Source organism: Eptesicus fuscus, chromosome 20 (genome assembly GCF_027574615.1).
Source record: "Eptesicus fuscus isolate TK198812 chromosome 20, DD_ASM_mEF_20220401, whole genome shotgun sequence".
Taxonomy (NCBI): Eukaryota; Metazoa; Chordata; class Mammalia; order Chiroptera; family Vespertilionidae; genus Eptesicus; species Eptesicus fuscus.
In genome coordinates this window covers 36955562-36975890 of record NC_072492.1, presented here as the reverse complement: position 1 = coordinate 36975890, position 20329 = coordinate 36955562, and the positions used below count along the sequence as shown (strand labels likewise).

At 49.1% G+C, this 20329-nt stretch overlaps 1 protein-coding gene and 1 pseudogene across 1 annotated transcript; one reads left to right on the top strand and one right to left on the bottom strand.

Moving 5' to 3' along the window:
* Positions 1-679: 679 nt before the first annotated feature.
* Positions 680-11237, bottom strand: HROB (homologous recombination factor with OB-fold). The gene is made up of 9 exons (XM_054709419.1): positions 11097-11237; positions 7919-9067; positions 6336-6419; positions 5209-5349; positions 4498-4606; positions 4275-4360; positions 3809-3934; positions 2356-2473; positions 680-1345 (listed from the first exon to the last, which is right to left on the bottom strand). Exons 1-9 carry the CDS (start codon positions 11235-11237, stop codon positions 1254-1256), a joined length of 2046 nt encoding a protein of 681 aa, XP_054565394.1. The 3' UTR covers positions 680-1253.
* Positions 11238-19553: 8316 nt separating this feature from the next.
* On the top strand, positions 19554-19880 carry LOC103293039 (60S ribosomal protein L36a-like; annotated as a pseudogene).
* Positions 19881-20329: the final 449 nt, after the last annotated feature.

Below are 20329 nucleotides of genomic sequence, written 5' to 3'. Positions count from 1 at the left end.
TACAATATTATCAACCTAAAAATTAGCCTATGGCCCTCGCTGGTTTGACTCAGTGGACAGAGTGTCGGTCTGCGGACCAAAGGGTCCCAGGTTCGATTCCAGTGTGGGCTCCATCCCCAGTACGGGGCGTGCAGGAAGCAGCCAATCAATGATTTGCTCTAATCATTGATGTTTCTATCTCTCTCTCTCCCTCTCCCTCTCTCTTCCTCTCTGAAGTCAATAAAAATATATTTTAAAAAAATTAGCCTACCTTTGGTCAAACATTTAATTAACTCACCCTAATGCCTTGGCAGGGCCAGACCACATGATTCTCAGGGCCAGAAGCTCCCCACCCCGGGCCCAGAAAGACATGGTGACTAAATGTAAGGTGGGATCCTGGAACAGAGTCAGGACATCAGGAGAAAACTGAGTAAATCTGAATACAGTATGGAGTTCAGTTAATAATAATATATCAGTACTGATTCTTTGTGACAAAGCTACCAAACTAATGTCTGATGATAATAATACGGGAAACTGGGTGTGGGGTATTATGGGAACTCACTGTAATATCTTTGCAATGATTCTATAAATCTAAAACTGTCTAAAAGAAAAAGTTTATTTAAAAAAAAAGAGAGAGAAAACGAGTAGCCTGGCTCTGCTTGGTGAAAGCACCACTGGCAGAGTGAACGGGGCAAGGAGCGGTGCGGACGGCAGGGGGAGGCAGGTGAGGCAGGCAGCTGCTTTATTTCAAACAAGATACCGTAGCCACACCCCTTCCCCCGCACCTGTGAACCGTGGACACAGGTAAGCTGGGCAGCTATAGGCCTCCAGAGACAAAGCACAGGGAAGTCTGAGTGTGTTCCTTCCCTGCCCACAGGGACAGATCGCCACTGCTGTGGTGTGGCTCCTCTCAGCTCCTCAGCTGTACAGAGACTAACGAGTAAAGGGACCAAGCAGGTCCAATGTCCTGCAAAGTGAAGATGAGGTGGGAGGGCGACACACCTTCCCAGTTGGCAGGACAACGATGCGCCCAGGGCCTGGAAGACAGCAGGGCAGGAGAGCCAGTCTTGGCCCGGGTTCTGGTACGCCAACGAAGACCCAAAGTGACGACAGTGCAGATTCCAAGGGACAAGGGTGTTCTTAGGGAAGGCATCCAGGGTGGGAGCGACCACAGAAGTCCCGAGCTTTGCCAATCTCCTTTCGTGCCGGTCTTCCTCCCCTTGGGCATGATCAGACACAACCAGAGCCTTGCCTGATGCTCAGAGGCTGCCTGCTCATGGTGGGTGCCCTGCCTTCGGGCAGTCCCAAGTGCTGGTTCCACAGAAGAAGTCCTCAGGGAGCTCACTCAGGAGTCCATCCAGGTCATCTGCAGGGCGGGTGGAGAGGATGAGAAGACTGACAAGTCCAAGGTTCTTGCCATTTAGGAGGGCCTGGACCTGGCAGCACAGTTAGGAGGTGGCTCTCCCTGGGCAGTGGTGTCTGGGCCAATAGGCCTAAGGCTGACTTGACCTCCATCTTCCCTCTGTTCCCCACATACCCACAAATGACAAGAGGCAGGGGCCCATTCTGCTGAGAAAAAGGCTCCCCTTGGGCCTCAGTGGTTCCTTTTTTTTTTTTTTTTTTTAATTTTAAATTTATTGATTTGAGAGAGAGAGAAATATTGATTTGTTGTTTCACTTATTTATGCATTCATTGGTTGATTCTTGTATATGCTCTGACCGGGGACTGAACCCGCAACTTTGGCATATCAGGATGACTCTCTAACCAACTGAGTTACCCAGCCAGGGCTGGTGCCTCTACTTCCATCCACAGGCACAATGCCTGAATGGAAAGGCTTCCGAGGTCTCCTGGTGCAACCCTCTTACTGGACAGAGGGAGGAACAAGGCTGGGAAAAGCCATCAGATGTGTTCAGAATCACAGTTCATTCAGCTGGCTTCTCTTCTGAAGAGTGGAGATGATATTATCCCGTCCCCCAAAGTGCCTCTGTGGAGGTAGGGAATAAAAGTAACTGTTCTTGACTAGTCCTCAGGTGGGGTGCCTCTAAGCTTAGGATTGGGAAACCTGCCTCTGTGGTCTGGCCATCAGCCCACAGAAGACTCAAGGGTGGCACAAGGATGGTGTGGCTAACAGTACATGGCCTGGAAATGGGGGGACCAGTGGGTAACACTCTATTTGCTGTATGTGGCCCCTATCACACTGTTACTTATTTTGTGGCCTCCAGGTTTGCCAGAGCAGGCACCACATCTGATTTCTGTAAGATTCCATAAGATCCAAAGATTAATGGGAGGAACAAGATGCAGCCAGAAGAATCTGGCTGAGCAATGCAAGAGGAATAGGAGAATTTCTTCTGCTCCCGGACAGGCTGATTGTCTTACCTGCTTCTGTGAGTACTTCTTGTGGGAATGCCCCTGCCTCTGGACTCTGTGCTGTTCCGAGGTCTTTCCCAGGCTTTGCAGGCTCCTGCTGGAAGCTGCCATGGAAGCTACCTGGATCCTGGGGACACAGGATCTGGTTACCAATGCCTGTGCCCCTGAAACCTCTCTGGTTAGTACTATCTCCATGCAGACAACCTCAAAGGAATAGGTGGGGGCTTAGGAAAGATGGGACGAAGGAGTGTGGCAAGGGCCAGTCACCCATGCCCATGCTGAAACACCAGGCATCCAAAACAGCAGATAATTAAAAACACAAAACAAAAACAAAAAACTTTTCTGGCTGATTTTCTTTCCTAATTCTATTTTTATCTGATATTTTAGGGAATCTATATAACTGAAGCAGAAAGTAAAGGGGTCATTCAGAAATATGTTGAACAGTTAGCCTGGGATTAAGAATTAGCTGTTAATCCCCAAACTAGCTAATATATGGACAGGTAATTAAAACTTGTAACTAAATCATTAACCATGGTTAGCTCTGGGGAATGGGACTGGAGAGATTAAATTTCATGTTTTGCTTTATTCTGTACCATTTTAATTTTTTTCAATGAGTATGGATGACTTTACATTTAAAATAAAAATAAAGATTTTTTTTGAAGTGAGGAGGAAGGTTAAACAGAAAGATGAGGGAAATGGAAGTTGCAAGTTAGAACTAAGGGTGTAACTTGACTAGAAGCCACTGATTCTAACCCACTCGTTTTACAGATGAAGCAACAGCAGGGGAGAAGATAGGACTTGCCAAGGTCACATTACAAATTACCAGCAGAGTGAGGACATGACCCAGGTCTCCTGACCCCTAGGCCAGGCCATGACACCAGCCCAGGATCCCAGGAAGGATGGGAGTGGCCACAGAGGAGATGCTGTGTGCCAATCAAGGCCAGGCTCTGTACTCACACCCTGGAGTAGAGCTGTCTGGAAGCCCAGTCTCCCTCAGTTCCCAAAGGGGTGTCCCCACCTGAGTTGTGTGTGGGTATCCCCACACTTAGCAAAGGGAAGATGCAGAGCAAGTGCTGGCTCACCGGACAGGCCACTTGCAGCTCACTGTTCTCTGCTCTGCCACCTATAGTAGATCTGTCCTCGGTCACTTACTGAGGACCACCTCCCTCCCCGCCCGCGCCCCCCCCCGCCCACCCATGGACCCTCAACTTGTTAGTTCTCAAGTGACTCCAGCCTCTCCAATGTTCAAGTCCGCCATTAGTCTCTCAGGGATCACTAAGAAGCCAGCTATTCTTCTAGGTCCTGTTACTGTGCCATCTGGCAGGCAGCTGAAGCAGGGACAGGAGGAGATGGCCCTGTCCCTAAAGGCATCTCTTTAGCTCAGGGTGGAGGAAGGGGAGAAATCAGAAGACCCACGCAGAAAGTGGCTCTATCAGGCCCCATTCCATCCCGCTCTTCTTACCTTGGGGAAGGGCTGAGATGACCTGAGGAAGCTCCCATCCCCAGAATCTGGGCTATAAATATGGACCAGGTTGTTGGGCGTCACATTGAGGTAGTGGTTTCGGAGCGAAGGAGAAAACACTCCAATCTGGAGTCAAGGAAGAGGAAGGTCAGTGCCCTGATGAAGCACTAGATGCTGCCAGACAGCCACCTGGTCTCACTTGTTTCTCCCTTGGTAGTTAGTCTTTGCACCAGGATCACACAAATCATCCTGCCCCAACCACTTACCACACCCTCCTCCCCCAACAGCACAAACCCCATCCCATCCACCCCCAAAGAATGGGGTTGTGTCTTTACTCAGCTCCAGTAAGCCAGGGTCAGCACCAGCCCAACAACTCCTTGCCTAGGTCCTGGTGGGGAAGAGAGCCACACAGACAGCTTGGGGGGCCTCCTCCAAGGCAGGAGGGGTGGAAAACAGCTCCCCATACCTGCTTTAGCAGCAGCACTGAGCCAGGCTTCAGCTCATTCTGGCGTGTCTCAAGCAGCAACCTATGCACCGTGCCCTGCATCTCTCCTGCAAATACATGGCCCATCAGTCTCAGGGTCAAGGGCAGCACAGAGACTGGTTGGGCCCTGGCTGGGAAGTGGGCTGCTCACTATTTCGATTTTCTCATCTACACATGGAGACACTCCCAGGACCTAACTCCTCACCCGTGGGGTCCTTGAAAACCACACTGGCGTCCATCGTGCTCCGAGTCAGGGACTTGATCATCACTGCCATGTTGGGGACCTTGTTCCTGGGAAGCTGCTTCAGGGCTGCCTGGTTGCAAGGAGAGGCATTTGCTGAGCCAGCCATGTCCCAGTTGTAAGATTCCCAAGTGTGCCAGGGCAAACTGGAGGGTGGCGGGGGGAGGGGACAGAATACAGGTGTGGTGATGATCTTCCCTGGTGGAGGGCAAAGAAGCAGTTTAAAGTGCTCATTTCATCTCCCTCTGGCAGACCTTCATTTCTCTCCCCGCCTCCTTTTTCATGTCTATGTATTTATGTAGAGCTCTATCATGGTAGGCCATGGGCAAGGATATGTTAGCACATGTACTAACATGTGTCTGCATGTGACCCTTGACCTCTGGGGAGCAGTGTGCTTACCCGCACCCACCCCCCTGCCCCCCAATCCAGGGCCTGACTGTGCAGAGACATGCCCCTAATGCACTCTCTCCTTCTGCTTGTGCCCAATACTGTGATGATAGTGGAAAGGTAGGTGAATGAAAGATAACAACTAAAGGGACTTCGTGCTGCCATTCAGAAAAAGGCCTGGGGTAAGAGGAGCACACAGAAGCCCCTTCGTAAGGTGGAGCAGCGCAGAAGGTTGGTGAAAAAGACAAAAATGGTCTTCCTTTCGTGTCTCAGCACCCAGGACCTTACCTTCCGCAGCACCATGACGATGCTGTAGGTACAGAGGAAGCAGGCGGGGTCTCTCTCATCCAGGCCCAGAGCAGATTTCATGGTCAGCCAGGGCCCTCGCCCAAAATCCTCTTCCACTGATGTCTGGGAACTAGTAACAATCTGGCACCACAAAGCAGAGGGGGAGCCTGCATGAATGGGTCCACCTTGCTACAGACCTCAGCTGAGACAGGATGGAGGGGTGGAAGAGAAAGGGCGAGTTCCCTGTAGCATGGTGGCCACAATGTCTTCTTTTATATATCTCCCAGGTCAGATAACGGTATGTGAAATCTTGTTGTATATCACAATAATATCATACTTAGATATTATTGAGCAGAGGCACTCTTCCTTTTCTTTTATATTAAATCAGGTCCTGATTTTAATTACATTGAAGCAAAAGGCTATCCATGCTTGTCTCTTGTATTAGACTTGAAAAGTCTCAGGGCTAGAGAACCCCCACATACATTTATAGGCTTGCAGAGCGCCCTAGCATATTTTATTTGGGATGCCTCTGGCTTTAACAATTAGCCTTCGTGATCAAAAAAATGCTTTGATTCAGATGAGTATTTATTGCTTTGGATCTGAAATGGCCTGGCTGATCTGTGGAGCTGCAGCAAAGAGAAAAACTACCATAGAGAATCAGAAGCAAAAGTGAGTCTGAGGGCAGAGCAGGCCAACCAAAATGCCAGGGAGGAGGGAGGCTGAGTCTCACCTGCCAAAAGGGAACCCGCTGGAGGCAAGATGAAGGCAGATCCTTCTCAACTTAATTCTCAGAAACCCGAGAAGTGTTCCTGAGATACAATTTCCTAACACTTATTCCATGCTTCTCCCGAGAATAGATGGAGTTAGCTGAGCTTTTCTTTCTGAGATGGGAAAGAAAGCTGGCTCATGGCATCGGCTATTACCCGGTTGGCATCAGAATAGGCTTCACCTTGTGCCAGTAAAATTGCCACCTCCCCAAACTGCCTTTCCCAGCTCCCCTTTCGTGTGTGACCCTAGGGGACAGGCCTCGCAGCATCAACTCTGATTCTCAACTCCTCAAAGGTGCAGGGATGTCCCTCACTCTTAAATGATGCCCAAGAAGTTAACATTTGCACGGAATTAGTTACCTCTGTCTGGAATTTAGCCAGAGCACCATGAGTCGGAGTCTGGGGCGTGGAAACCATGATCTCCTCCAGGTTTTTCCCGCTGTACTACAAGGGGAGAGAGAAGACGGTGAAAGCAAGCTCAGCAGCTGTTATTTACAAGTGGAGCTTCTTGTCTGGGTTACATAATGAGTTCAGGAAACTATCAGGGACAATTAACACATATTACATCTCTCCTAACAAAGTCTCAGGAGCCTCATTGGCAGCTCAAAAAAGACACTTTGGGGATAGTTTTGGGAATGTGAGGAAGATGGAGCTGGCCCAGGAGCAAAACCCAGAGCTTCCTGAAGGGGGCACTGACCTGAATAGAGAGGCCTGTGATATGCAAAAGGACAGCTTTCCCCAACTCCCTTCTCAGGGACCTAATCCTTCCCTGCAGAGATCCGACCCAGGAGGAATGTATATGGCCTCCTTGGATTTCTCTTAAAGTGCTAGGAAAGAGAAACTAACAGGTAGAAACTGTTTCAAACGCCTTTAAAATGCTAGGGAAGGGGTGCACCTACCATGACCAGACCAGATCCTAATGGTCTAGGATCTGATTCAAGACTAGTCTGATGGGTCCTGTCCCCCCACCACGGCTAAAATCCAAACTCTCAGCACAGCCCAGCTTCCCCACGTGGATCCCACACGCCAGTCACAATAAACTGTTCCATGGCTTCCCGAGAGCATCCTGCTGTCATGCCTCTGGACCTTTGCACATGCTCTTCCTGTCTTCCCACTGAAATGTCCTCCAGAGCCCAGGCTTCTGACACACACCCGTTAACCTACTTGTCCACCCAAAGCCCACTCAGAAAGCCCAAGGAACCCAGTCTCTCTTAGCACCCAGAGCATGACCTCTACTCACACTGCGCATTTTATGTGTAATTGTTTGTTTGCATGTCTTCCCCTAGAAGAAGCTCCTCAGGACAGGAACCATTGCTGTTTTAATCTGTATTCTGAGTTCCAAGCAAATTGCCCAACTTAGCAAATGTAAGTGAGAGAATATTCCTTTCTCAGTGCTAGCAAACAGTAGTTACTCAACAAACGTATGAAAATTGTGAAGTTCTCACCCAGCTGGCATGGCTCAGTGGCCCACCTATTAACCAGGAGGTCACGGTCAATTCCTGGTCAGGGCATATGCGGGGTTGTGAGCTCGATCCCCAGTGTGGGGCATGCAAGAGGCAATCAATGATTCTCTCTCATCATTGATGTTTCTATCTCTCCCTCTCCTTTCCTCTCAGAAATCAATACAAAATATTTTTAAAAAGAAAAAAAAATAGTGAAGTTCTCAGAGCCTTATGCACCCCTATCATGTGTGGTTTATCAAGCATTCAATTCTTCCTTCCTTCTTTTGATTCTGCCACAGATTTGAAGACCCTCCCCCTCTGCCCGCCCTTCCTTCTTCCCTCTCTCCTTTCCTTCATTCCTTCCTTTCTTCCTTCCCTCCCCCCAGGAATGAAGATATTCTGGGACTGGACAGTGCTGCAACTCTGCTTCTTTCCTTTGCTCTCCTTCCCCCCAACATCCTGGATGGCTCTGACTTCAGCCAGAGAGAAGCTGTCACTCACTTGGTGAGGTAGGATCCCTGCTGGGCCAGGGAAGCGGCGTGTTTTGGCTCGGGTGGTAGTGCGCGTGGGCTGCTGGGGTGTCCGGTTGGCAGCAGTGACCAACTGTACCAGGTGGTTGGTGACTATGGGTGTCTGCAGAGCTGCTTGGGGACCCTTGGGGGTGCTGACAGGAGACTCAATGGAAGACAGTGGAGCTCGGGGTTGTAAGGGCCCCCGAGGGAAAAATCCAGAGCCAGTCCTTGAGAGAGTAGAACAGCTTGAGTTGGGAGTTCGTGGAAAATTAGGTTTGCCACTTAAGTGGGCATTTGGAGATTGGAATGGCTGACTGGGGACACGATTTTGAGGGCTGCTCTGAACAGGCCTCCCAGGAGCTTGGAGAGGCTGGGGTCCTCGAACTGGAGAAGCTTTATGGCAGACTTCCCAGTGGGTTTGCTGAGCGGGAAGTGTTGAGGCAGTTGGGATAGGCAGGTTACCCACGGCACCAGTCCTCAAGTGGGGCTGCGGAGTCCTACAGCAGACGACAGGATCTGGAGGCTGACCCTGGGCTGATGTGATACCAGTTATGTGGGTGGCGGGCATGGGGGCCTTTTGGCAAGATCTGCTCAGGTCAGCTACCCGAGCCTTTTTAGTCCATGTTGAGCCTTCCTGCTGCCCGGTGGGCAGGATTCCTGTTGCCTCACGGTTAACTCCAAGTTCCAGCTCCATGCCAGGCCCTTCCAGTTCCATGCTTGCCAGGACCTCATCAAATTCATCTTGCTCAGGTCCCTCAAAGCCGCCTATCACCTGCTGTTTGCTCTCAAAGGAAAGCAGGGGGTGTGAGGCCGAGGACTGTGGTCTTGCTGGTTCTTTGAGCACTTCTGTCAGTGTCACTCTTCTCTGATTGCTAGTCCAGTTGCTGGAAGTGGAGGCAGGCCTTAGGCGGGCTGTTCCTGTGGAAGCTGGAGCCCTGCTGGAGGTAGGAAGGCGGAGTCCCAGGGCTGGTAGGTCCACAGCCTCTGAGGAAGCAGGGGGGCATGATGGCAGCTGCCCAGAAGACCGTGCCTGCACAGTGTCTTGTGGCCTGGAAGAGACGGGTCTGAGGCACCCAGCATTCACAGGCCCTGAGCCAGCAAATTGGCTCTCTGCATCTTCCACAGCAGACAAGAAATCCTACGAAGAAGCAGAGACAGTGAGAAATCAAGAAACACTGCTTTTACTGTTTCAGGCACGTGGTGTGTATATATGTGCAGAGACACAAAAGCAAGAAACCAAAGCATGAAAGGCAATGGTGGAGTCTCTCACCACGCTTCATCTTGCCCATGAGCGCCCTACCTCCAGGCTTCTACCAGAAACACTCACAGGCTAAGTCTTCAGGTAGCTTCACTCTTTTTATTCAGTCTTGAGTGGGGGTTGGGAAGTGGGGGGTGGGCAGTGGTGGCAGTTGGGGGAGCACCAACGAGTCAAACAAATCCCCCAAGGTCACAAGGAGTCTAGCTTTCTGCTATCCAGCCTGTGAAATAGGGATGTGTCCAGCTGGTCATGCTGCTTGTCCTTACCCCCCACCCCCCCACCCTCCCAACTCCCCCACACACACACCACGGCCTTCAGTAAGCCAGAGAGGCCTAATAGGCAGCAGTTAAATATAGCTTTACCGGCAAGTTAAATTAAGTATGGGTTCCCGTTGGGAAGCAAGGTGAGATTGACATCTTCAGGAGCAACAGACCTGTTCCGAGGGTGTTTTTGAGTCAGAACCGCTGATTTAACTGACAGGAAGGTCCCCGCCGCCCCCACCCCCTGCTGCCGCACTGGATTGTCTGGGCTAGAGAAAGGCTTTTTCCTGCTTTGTGTATTATCAGGAGAGCAGCATTCTCCAACAACACTACCTTGGGATTTAACAATAATATTAATAACATTAGAATTATTGTTGCAGTAAAATACTGATGACCTCGGGGGTTGATGGATCTCTTTTCCCAGGAAGACCTCACTTTCAGATGTGATGTTATCTGTCTTGGGAAGGGGAAAAGGATCTGGTCATGGATCAGAAACTTGAGTTGTCAGAGTTCTTCACTCTTAATTTCACTACCAGCCTAGCAGTCCTACCCTCACCCGGTAAGACTCAAAAGGGTCAATTTAACAGTCACCTTTTCAGCCTGTAATCACACATCTCTAAAGCTAAAAGACAAAGACAAGGACGCATCTTCTTGACGAAGCTGGAAGTTTTGAATTATTTGTAAAAATAACTGTCAAGTCCCCAAGTGATAATAAAAACATCTAACATTTGAAATCTCACTAGGTGTCAGGTACCATGTAAATATTTTACCAGAATTTTCTCAATGAATTCTACATGGGCCCTATGAATAGGTACTGTTATTATTCCTGGTTTTTAGATACAGAAACTAAGACTCAGAGGGGCTAAGTAACTTCACAGAACCACAACTAGAACCTATATGTGCCCCTGTCACTATGTCTTAAGGCCTCAATGAATGATCTTTTTAAAAATTGTTTTTTTTTTTTTTTAGAAGGAGAGGGAGAAAGAGAGATAGAAACATCGATTGGTTGCCTCCTGCACACCCCCAACTAGGGATCTAGCCCAAAACCCAGGCATGTGCCCTGAGCAGGAATTGAACCGGTGACCTCTTGGTGCACAAGAAGGCTCAATCCACTAAGCCACACTAGCCAGGCTGGACTGATTTTTACGAGGTCCGACAAAGATTACTTTCCCCTTCGAACCTCATGTCCCGAAAGCCTCCGGGGAACGAGAATGTGGTGTTGGACTGCCAGAAAGGTCCCTGAGGCAGCATTCACTATCACGCTCAGCACAAATTTGGCATCTGGACAAATTCTAAATGTGATTTTTAAAGCAAAGTGCTGGGACACAAAAAGTAGGTTTGAATGGCTTGTCATTGATAAAATAGAATAATTTTATTCTATAAAATAGTTTAGTAACTTCCATGTATGTTAAGACTTGAGTCAGGGGCCAAGACCTCATCCTGGCTGTTGGTGCTTTATTCTTAAGCAGATTAATTTACCTTTTTGGACTTTACTCACTTGAGTCCTACTTCTTTGTGAAAAGGATTTGAGATGGAAATTCTGATTTAATTGGTGTGTAACAGGCCCTCAACAGGGGTGATTCTAATGTGCCAGCTTCAGATCTAGTCTAATCCCTCATCTTCTGAGGAGAGAGGGATGGAAAGAACACATGAGGCAGAATGCCTCGAATGTCGCAGAAGAGAAAATGGAAGTCCAGAGAATGAAGGCCAGTTGGTGACACCAGGCCTCCTGCCATCCAATAGCCGTGCTGTGTCTGGCTCTCCATAAACTTTCTTCCCGCTTCAAGCATGTCATCAAGAAGATGAATCAGGCCTGGCCATATGACTCAGTTGGTTGGAGCGTTGTCCTGTGCACCGAAGGTGTGCACTGGGTTTGATTCCCAGTCAGGGCACATACCCAGGTTTCGGGTTCAATTGTCAGTCCAGGAGTGAATGGGAGGCAACTGATTGATGTTTCTCTCTCCCTCTCCCTTCCTCTTTCTCTAAAATCAACAGAAAAGCATGTCCTTTGATGAGGATTGAAAAAGAAAAGAAAAGAAAAAAAAAAAAAAGAAGGCAAATCAAATCATCTACAGACACAGCTTCCAGGCAGGGGCCCTTATAACTTAAAGGTATGACAATCAGGGAGCTCGTCTCTCTGGCTTTTTATTTATTTCTAAGACAGTTAAATAAGTTGTTTACATTTCTCATTATTCTTCATCTTTCACAGAAAAAAATCAATGTATGTATCAAGTAAAAGGAGACGGGGGAGTTTGCGGGGGGCGGGGGGGGGGCAGGTTGCTTCAAAATGTTCTGAGCCTGGTGTTTACATATATATTTTTTAATCTTTATTGTTGAAAGTATTACATATGTCCCTGGGTATTTACATCTTAAGACCTCCTCTGTTCACCAACATTTCCTTACCTCATCTTCAAACTCCTCTTCCACAGCAAATAGCTTCTGCAAACTGCATGCCTGAAAGGAAAACAAAGCAATTGAGGTTGGAGGAGAAATACCATTTGCAAGTACATTCTGTTCTCACTCTGCTTCTTCCCAATTCTAACAAGACCATCAGGTGTACTGTTTTTGGTTTGTTTGTTTTGCTAGTGTTGGGGGAGGAATAAGGGATGAGAAGAGATGGGGTTTACTTAAGAGACTTAGATGATTTCAAATCCTTTCTCCATAAAACAACCCACTCGGGCCCATCTGCATTAATCTTGGAAGGGGAAGAGGCCAAGGAGAGGCTGCCAAAGGAAGCATGGGTCAGTCTTTAGACTCAGCACTGCACGCATGGGCATGAGGATTTTGCAACATCCCAAAGGTCTGGCCTGAGCAACCTTTGTCACACATAAGACACAACCGTGAATCCAAACATGCCTAGCAGAGGGACCTTTTTTTCCTGAAAGCCAAGCCAGTGGTTTCCTTCTATTCTAATCCCATGTCCAAAGGCCAGGGTCCCAGGAAGGTGGGATGCCCCAGTCCACAGGTCCTTCTTTCTAGGCAGCAGGGCTGCCGTGGCCAGCTCTGAGACGTGTGTCAAACCCAGAGCCAAGGGCTGTACCTGCCCCCAAGTGTCCAAGGATCAGAGTGGACGGGCTGGGGGGAGAGGGTCGGGCTCAGGAGGCGTGACATTTGAGCGCATCGGGAAGGATGAACAGGAGTTCGCCAAGAAGAGATGGAAGGCCACAGGAGGGAAACTGAGGCCCGGAGGGAGGTGGGTGGAGAGAGAGCCTTCCCAGGGTCTCCGGGCGCGTCCATGCCAAACCCAGGTTTCCCGACCCCACCGAATTCTCACCCAAACCCTAAACCCGCCCTGCAGCTCGCCCAGTAGAGGGGCTGGAGCCTGAAAGGCAGCTGTTGGGCCCCAGACCCAGAGGCCAGGAGCCCCGAGGCGCGGCATTACCATGGCGACGGCGGGTGCGCTTCCGCCAAAGGGTTAACCGGATAGGCCCCAATTCAAGTGGTCGCCGGGGCCTCGGACTTGGCCCGGGGCGGGAGGGTCGGAGTCCGGGTGACAGTATCTCTGGGGCGAGATCGGAGAGGTCCCTGCGACCCGGGCCGGTACCAAGACTGGGTCGCCGGGAAGGTGAGGGCCCGAGCCCTGGGTCGCATTCGAAGCCGCCGCCACTCCGGCGTCTCCGCCCTCTTAAAGGGGCGGGCCTATTTTATCCCGCCGACACCAAGGCACTACATCCGCCAGTCTTCCGCCCCGGCCTTAAAGGGAAACTGCTGGGCTCTCGGTCGCCCTCCAGCGGCCACTCGGTCTGGGTCGGCTGGTTCAATAAGCGTTCTGATGAGAGCAAGGTTGGCAATTTGGGCGCATTAGGCCCAATCCTGACCATCCTCCTCTATTGTGTTAAGCACACTAGGGAGTGGGTGCTTGAGCATGACTCAGTCACACCAGAAGCCACCCCGTTGGTTTGTCTGTTCATCTTTCCATCCATCTATCTATCTTTGCAACACATTTATTAAGTAAAGATGTTCTCGGTCTGGCTCTTTCCATCCTTCGGTGTTTCAGCTGAGATCTCAGGTCTTCCCTGTCATCTATTCTCTCACGTAGCATCCCTCCACACCCCACCCCATCACTATTTTCTTCTCAGCACTTTTCATAGTTTATAATTATCATGGTTTACATCTCTATTATGTGTATTTCTCACTAGAATATGAGGTCCCTGAAGGCAGGGACCTTGTCTGGCTTGTTCAAGTTTGTAGCCCCAGCACTTAGCACAATACACAATAGAGTTATTGAATGACACAATGGCTGCTATGTATTGAGCACCATGCTTGATCCTGGGGATAGAGAAAAGAATGACTGCTTGTGCCCTCAAGTTCACACACCAGTCAGGGAGACACAGGTCCAAAAGCGTCCAGGAGATTTGTGCAGAGAGATGGACAGGGGCCTCGTGAGCTGAGAAGGCCAGCTTCTGTCCCTAAAGCCTGCTGTGGTTAATGACCCTTACTCCGACCTCAGTTTCTCTTATGCTTGTCATCACAGGGCTAGTCAGAATGACAGCTAGGGCTGCATCGTGTGGAGGATTCAAAAGGCAGGAGGAAGGTCTCTGACTTGAGTTCTTTTTTAAAAAAAAAAATATTTTTTATTGAGTTTTTACAGAGAGGAAGAGAGAGGGATAGAGAGCCAGAAACATCGATCAGCTGCCTCCTGCACACCCCCCACTGGGGATGTGCCCGCAACCAAGGTACATGCCCTTGACCGGAATTGAACCCTGGACCCCTCAGTCCGCAGACCGACGCTCTATCCACTGAGCCAAACTGGTTTCAGCTGACTGTAGTTCTTAACCATCTGATCTGAGCCAGTCCTGAATCTTTCCTAGGGTTGTCTGGCCTGGCCTCCCCTCTGACGGCCTACGGCTTCTATCATAGCTTCATGTGGACCAGCTTTCTTGTCACATGTCAGAATGGAGGCCAGAATGGCACTGGGAAAGGGAACCTGGGCTCCTAACTTTCATCCAAGTTAGCCATCTTCTCAAGGCCTCTGTGCTTCTGATCTGGGGGACAAAATCCCAACCCTCCCATTTGCAGGCCTCCTCTCCTCACAGGAATCCAGGTACAACTCATCCTGCACCACTGTGGATAGTCCCGGAGACCCAGTTTTAGGGCTCCCTGTGACTCTCACCTCGGTCAGCTCAGGTTGACAGGAGATCACAGAGCCCCGAAGGCTAAGAGGAATAATGATAACTCCTATCCACACCATACTCTGCGGCTTCCAATTTTAACCAATAGCTCATTTTGTGGTCACAGACATCCTGTACAGAGTGAGGGGCAGGTATTGCTTTAAAGATTAGGAAACTGAGGCCCAGCGTGGGAAGGGATTCTCTCAGAATCACACAGCCACTCAGTGGTATATCTTCTGGTTGGAAATCCTATGCTTTTTCCTCCATCACCTTTCTCAGTTAAATACACTTAGCATCTGTTGCTGCCACTTCCTGTTAGAACCTAGAGGAGCATGGGGGCAGTGGCTGGAGCAAATGGGAAATGTGGACCTAGGACACTGTGGGGAGGACCTGACAGGACACAATATGGAGGTTGCCTGTGATTTAAAAATTGGTCGGATAGCTCAGTTGGTTAGAGCATTGTCCTAATATCAAGGTTTCAGGTTCAGTCCCCAGTCAGGGCACATACAAGAGGCAACCAATGAATGCATAAATAAAAGGAACAACAAATCGATGTCTCTCTCTCTCTCTCTCTCGCTCAGAAATCAGTTAACAAAAACATATAAAAGTATTTTTAAAAATGGCTCAGTGGATAGAGTGTTGGCCCACAGACTGAAGGGTCTCAGATTCGATTCCGGTCAAGGGCACGTACCTCAGTTGCAGGCTTGATCCCTGCCCCAGTTGGGGTATGTGTGGGAGGCAACTACTCGCTGTGTCTCTCACATTGCTGTTTCTCTCTGTGTGTCTCTCCCCCTCCCTTCCACTCTCTCTAAAAATCAATGGAAAAAATAAAAATTCTTCAATCCCTCCCTGTCACCAGAGGTGACATATAAGATCCCAGGGTCTGCAATGCCCTGGCATCTGCTTCACTGCCCTATCCTGCCTTCAACCAACCTCCCAGTCACTATCAACCCCTCTTCACCCCACTTATTTTTCATGCCCGAGGTCCCAGGCTGCCTCCGCTAAGAAGCCTTCCTTAAGTGCCCCGGGCAGACCCAGGTGTCCTCCTTGGTTCCCTGCACTTGGGGCCTAGCTCCAGGTTGGCTTGGTTTCTTGTATGCCCTGTATTTTCTTCAGATTTCCTTCACACCTCCTTGCTGGACTTGGAATCCCTACAGGGCAACAATGATGGCTTTTCATTTCGTGAACCACACTTGGCACAGGACCTGGCACATGGAAGACACTCAACAAGCATTTGTTGAATGACTTAATGCCATTTGTCAGGAGAGAGTGCGAAGGAGCCTGAGCAACTCCACACTCGCTTACGCAAATGCCTGCAGCTGCTGGGTGAGGAGCTCCACCTTCTCAGGCACAAAGGAGAGCAGACCTGGTGTGTGTGTGTGTGTGTGTGTGTGTGTGTACACGGCATTTTTCATTGGCTATGGAGCTAGACAAATCTTGGTTCATATTTGACCCTGTTGCTAACTGGCTGTGTAACTTTGAGTAAGTTACTTTATCTCTCTGAACCTTAGTTGTCTCCTCTATGAAAATGGAATAATACCTCTTCTTCACAGGATTGCTCTGCGATTAAATAAATTAATGCACTGAAATGGCCAACTCCATGGCACGTTGGCAAGGGCTCAACAATGTGGGTTCCTTTCCCCCTACTTGAGTTTGCAAACATGTGCTGAGATTTGTTATGGGAACCACATGCTCTGAGTTTCTCTGTTTCAGCATACTTGCCATTGCATTTTGTCCTAATTTGGACTTTTATCCTATGTACGGTTGTATGCCGGTCAGTGTGCTGATGGCTGTCTTTATGTGTTTCTATCGACATTCACCTTGGTATGGAAAGTGGCCTTCACTGGCGTGGTTGTACACACGCTGAGGGTCTTGCATGGTTGTGTTGGTGGGTGATGCATGTTGAGCGAGTGTGTAAAATGCGTGTGGAATAAAATGTATGTTGTGTGCTGCCTCTGAGGGCGGGGATCTGAGTGCATGGAGGTGGGGAAGGGCTGGTGGCTTTGTGTGTATGAAGGCTGCGCAGACCAGTGCGATGGGGTAGAACTCTCTGTGTTTATGGAAATATTTTCTGTTTGCACTGTTCAATAGAGCAGCCACTAGCCACATGTAACTATTGATCACTTGGAAACCTGGCGAGAGCAACGGAAGAACCAAGTTTTAATTGTATTTAATTTTAATTAATTTGAATGGCAATCGTCACAGGTGAGACTCTAGACAGAAACCTCCAACTTGTTCTCCACAGGCCAGTGGTGCGCATCCTCCTTCCTCTTAGCAGGGAAACCCATCTAACGTGCCCTGACCCCAGCAGCTCAATGGGCCCGCTGGAGCCCCGCCCGCGAACGCACGTGTGTGCGCGCGGGATGCACAGAGGGGCCCATCCGCCTCCCTCCTTCCCGAGTCCCCAGGCGAGCAGTGAATCAGCCTGACAATGAAGTGAGTCATTCATGAACTGCTCCGGCGACCCAGCAGGCGGGAAGCAAACGTCAGTGAGCCGCCCAGCCCTCCCCTCCAACCCCCCAGTGGGATCGCTCAACCCCACGCACTGCAGATGTTGAAGAAACTGACGCGAGCGAATCAAGGCACCAAAGCTCATCCCCTCAACCCCTCCCTCTGGTTTGCAATCCATTCACCGCCCAGCCCCTTTCTCCCCTCCGGTGGCGGGTGAGTCACCTCAAGATCTACACCCCCCCAATCCAACCCGCACCGCCCTAAGCATCCCTGAGTTGGTCTTCCTCCAAAGCTGGGGGCGGGGGGGGTGGGGGGTGGGGAGGAGAGGCGGGGAGGCCGAGCCCCTGGTGGGGTGCCGCGCTCTGCCTTTGGAAGCCAGGCTGACCTACTCGGGGCTGCGGTGTGGGCGGGGCTCAGGGCTGGGTGCAGCTGGCTGGATCTTCGGAGCTGGCATCCAGCTTGCTTGGAGGAGCATCAAGACAAACATGGGGGCAGCGGGGAAGGAGTTGCTGGAGCTGCTGCCTGGAGCACCTGTGGCTGGTGGTGAGGGGGGGATTTGGAGAGGGCAAGAATAATCCTATGTTTTTTCAGGGAAGTCCCACACAGTGTCTCCCCAGTACCTGATAATCTTCAGAACCTGGTAGCTTCTCTCCTCTGCACTCCTTCACCTGCTCCCCGCAACCTGTATCCCACTACTCCCCATCAATCAGCCTTCTTCTCTTGGACTGAACCTTAGTTGAGGATTCTGACTTGGACATTTGGGCCCATGGTGGTGTCCCTTACTAGGTCAGAAAAAGATCATCACCAGCCCTGGCTGGGTGGCTCAGTTGTTGGGGTGTCCTCCCCATGGTCCAGGATTTCAGGTTCGAACCCTGGTCAGGGCACATACAAGAATCAACCAATGAATGCATAAATAAGTGGAACAACAAATCGATGTTTCTCTCTCTCTAAAATCAATAAAAATATTCCTGCTGGGTGTGGCTAAGTTGGTTGGGCATAGTCCTGTGCACCAAAAGGTTGCTAGTTCAGCCAATTGATTCTTCGCTCTCACATCGATTTCTCTCTCTCTCACTCTCCCTCTCCCTTCCTCTCTTTAAAAATCAATAAAAAATCTTTTTAAAAAAACTAATGAAAAAAATAATAAAATCAAGTAAAAATATCAAAAGCCTTAAAAAATGTGTGAACTCTTAGCTAAAACAGCTCCACTTCTAAGGATTTATCCTAAGAAAATAATAATATGTGCAGCAGTTTAGCTACAAGAATGTGCATCACAGCATTATTTAAAATGGTAAAAAATTGGAAACAATCCAAATGTCCATCAAAAGGGGACTGAATAGAGAAACTGTAGTAGAACAGCACAATGGAATACAAGGCAACCAAAGAAATTGATGTGGAAGAAGATTCAATACCATGGGAATATTTTCATGAAAAATTAGATTGTATGATATTTTGTCCAGTATGATACAGGTTTTCTTGGAAAAAAAATATGAGCATGGAAAAAAGATTAGAAAAGTATTCATCCAATTATTAATAACTAGAGGCCTGGTGCATGAAAATTCATGCATTGGAGTGGGGGGGGGTCCCTCAGCCTGGCCTGCTCCCTCTCACAGTCCGGGAGCCCTCAGGGGTGGGAGGCGACCCGGTGATCAGGGGAAGGCGATGCCCCTATCACACCTCTGCTGCTGCCACTGCCGGCAGCACAAGCCTCGGCCGGCTCTGGTTACCTGCACCTCAGGCCGGCCCTGGGTGGCTGGGGGGCTGAAGGGACTGGGGGACTCCAGAGGCAGGTGCGCGGAGCGGCGGGGCCCGCCTGGGGGCGGGTCCAGCCTTGCCGCGCATGCCTGCCACCCCAGTGGGGCTGAGGGGACTGGGTGCCGCCATCTTGTGGCTGTGGGCGCCGCCATCTTTGAGGGTGGGGAGTAAATTAACATATTCCCTCCTTATTGGCTATGGGCACCATCATGTTTGTGATGATGTGAGGGTCAATTAGCATATTCCCTCTTTATTAGATAGGATTGTTCTCATTGAATTATGGATTTAGAAGTAATTTTATTTTCTTCTTTGTTCTTTTCAGATCTCCCCCAGAATTTCTACATTAAACGTTTGTGATTTTTGATAGCAGAAAAAGTAATTAATTTATTAAATGTTTTAAAAAGCCATTTGTGGAGGTGGTAATGAGGATTAACTGTAAATGGGTATTATACTGGGGTGATGAAATGTTTTAAAACTGGATTATGTGATGGTTGTACAACTTGGTAAATTTAATAAAAAATGTTGACTTGTTCATTCAAAATTGGTAAGTTTTATGTTATCTAAATTATATCTAAAGTTATCTAAAAGCTCTTAACAAAAGTCATTTGCTGGGCTGTCTACCATTAAGGTCAGTCTTCCAACCTAACCTCAAAGTTTTGAGTGGTCGGGATGGCAGACACCCACTTAAATTTGAAATTCAGATAAGGAATAATTTTTAATGTAAGTATAAAATAAGTAATAAAGTTTAAAAGTCATGAATTCTTGCTTTCCCTGCTGATAGCGCTCGCAAACATGGTGAACGTTCCTAAAACTTTCTGTAAGAAGTGTGGCAAGCATCAACCCCACAAAGCAACCCAGTACAAGAAGGCCAAGGCCTCTCTGTGTGCGCAGGGAAGGCGGCGTGATGACAGGAGGCAGAGCGGCTATGGTGGCAGACTAAGCCGATTTTCCGAAAAAGGGCTAAAACTACAAAGAAGATTGTGCTGAGGCTTGAATGCGTTGAGCCCAACTGCAGATCTAAGAGAATGCTGGCTATTAAGAGATGTAAGCATTGTGAACTGGGAGGAGATAAGAAGAGAAAGGGCCAAGTGATCCAGTTCTAAGCCTCATATTTTGTTTTATTATATGACAATAAAATCTTGATATGTTCACTTCAAAAAAAAAAGTCATGAATTCTTTTTAAAAAATATATATTTCTTTTTTTTAAATATATTTTATTGATTTTAGAGAGGAAGGAAGAGGGAGAGAGAGATAGAAATATCAATGTTGAGAGAGAATCAATTGGCTGCCTCCTGCACGCCCCCTACTGGGGAACAAGCCCACAACCCAGGCATGTGCCCTTGGCTGGAATCGAACCCGGGACCCTTCAGTCCGCAGGCCGACACTCTATCCATTGAGCCAAACCAGCTAGGGCTAAAATATATATATATTTCTTTATTGATTTCAGAGAGGAAGGGAGAAGGAGAGAGAGATAGAAACATCAATGATGAGAGAGAATCATTGTTCAGCTGCCTCCTGCACACCCCCTACTGGGGATCGAGCCCGCAACCCAGGCATGTGCCCTTGGC

Excerpts from the sequence above, each read along its gene's own strand:
- HROB (XM_054709419.1), bottom strand. The coding sequence starts at position 11,237 with ATGCTTGAAGCGGGAAGAAAGTTTATGGAGAGCCAGACACAGCACGGC. Across the intron at positions 5,350-6,335 it reads TGGCTAAATTCCAGACAGAG|ATTGTTACTAGTTCCCAGAC; the intron begins GTAACTAATTCC and ends TTGTGGTGCCAG. Across the intron at positions 4,361-4,497 it reads GGTTTTCAAGGACCCCACGG|GAGAGATGCAGGGCACGGTG; the intron begins GTGAGGAGTTAG and ends ATGTATTTGCAG.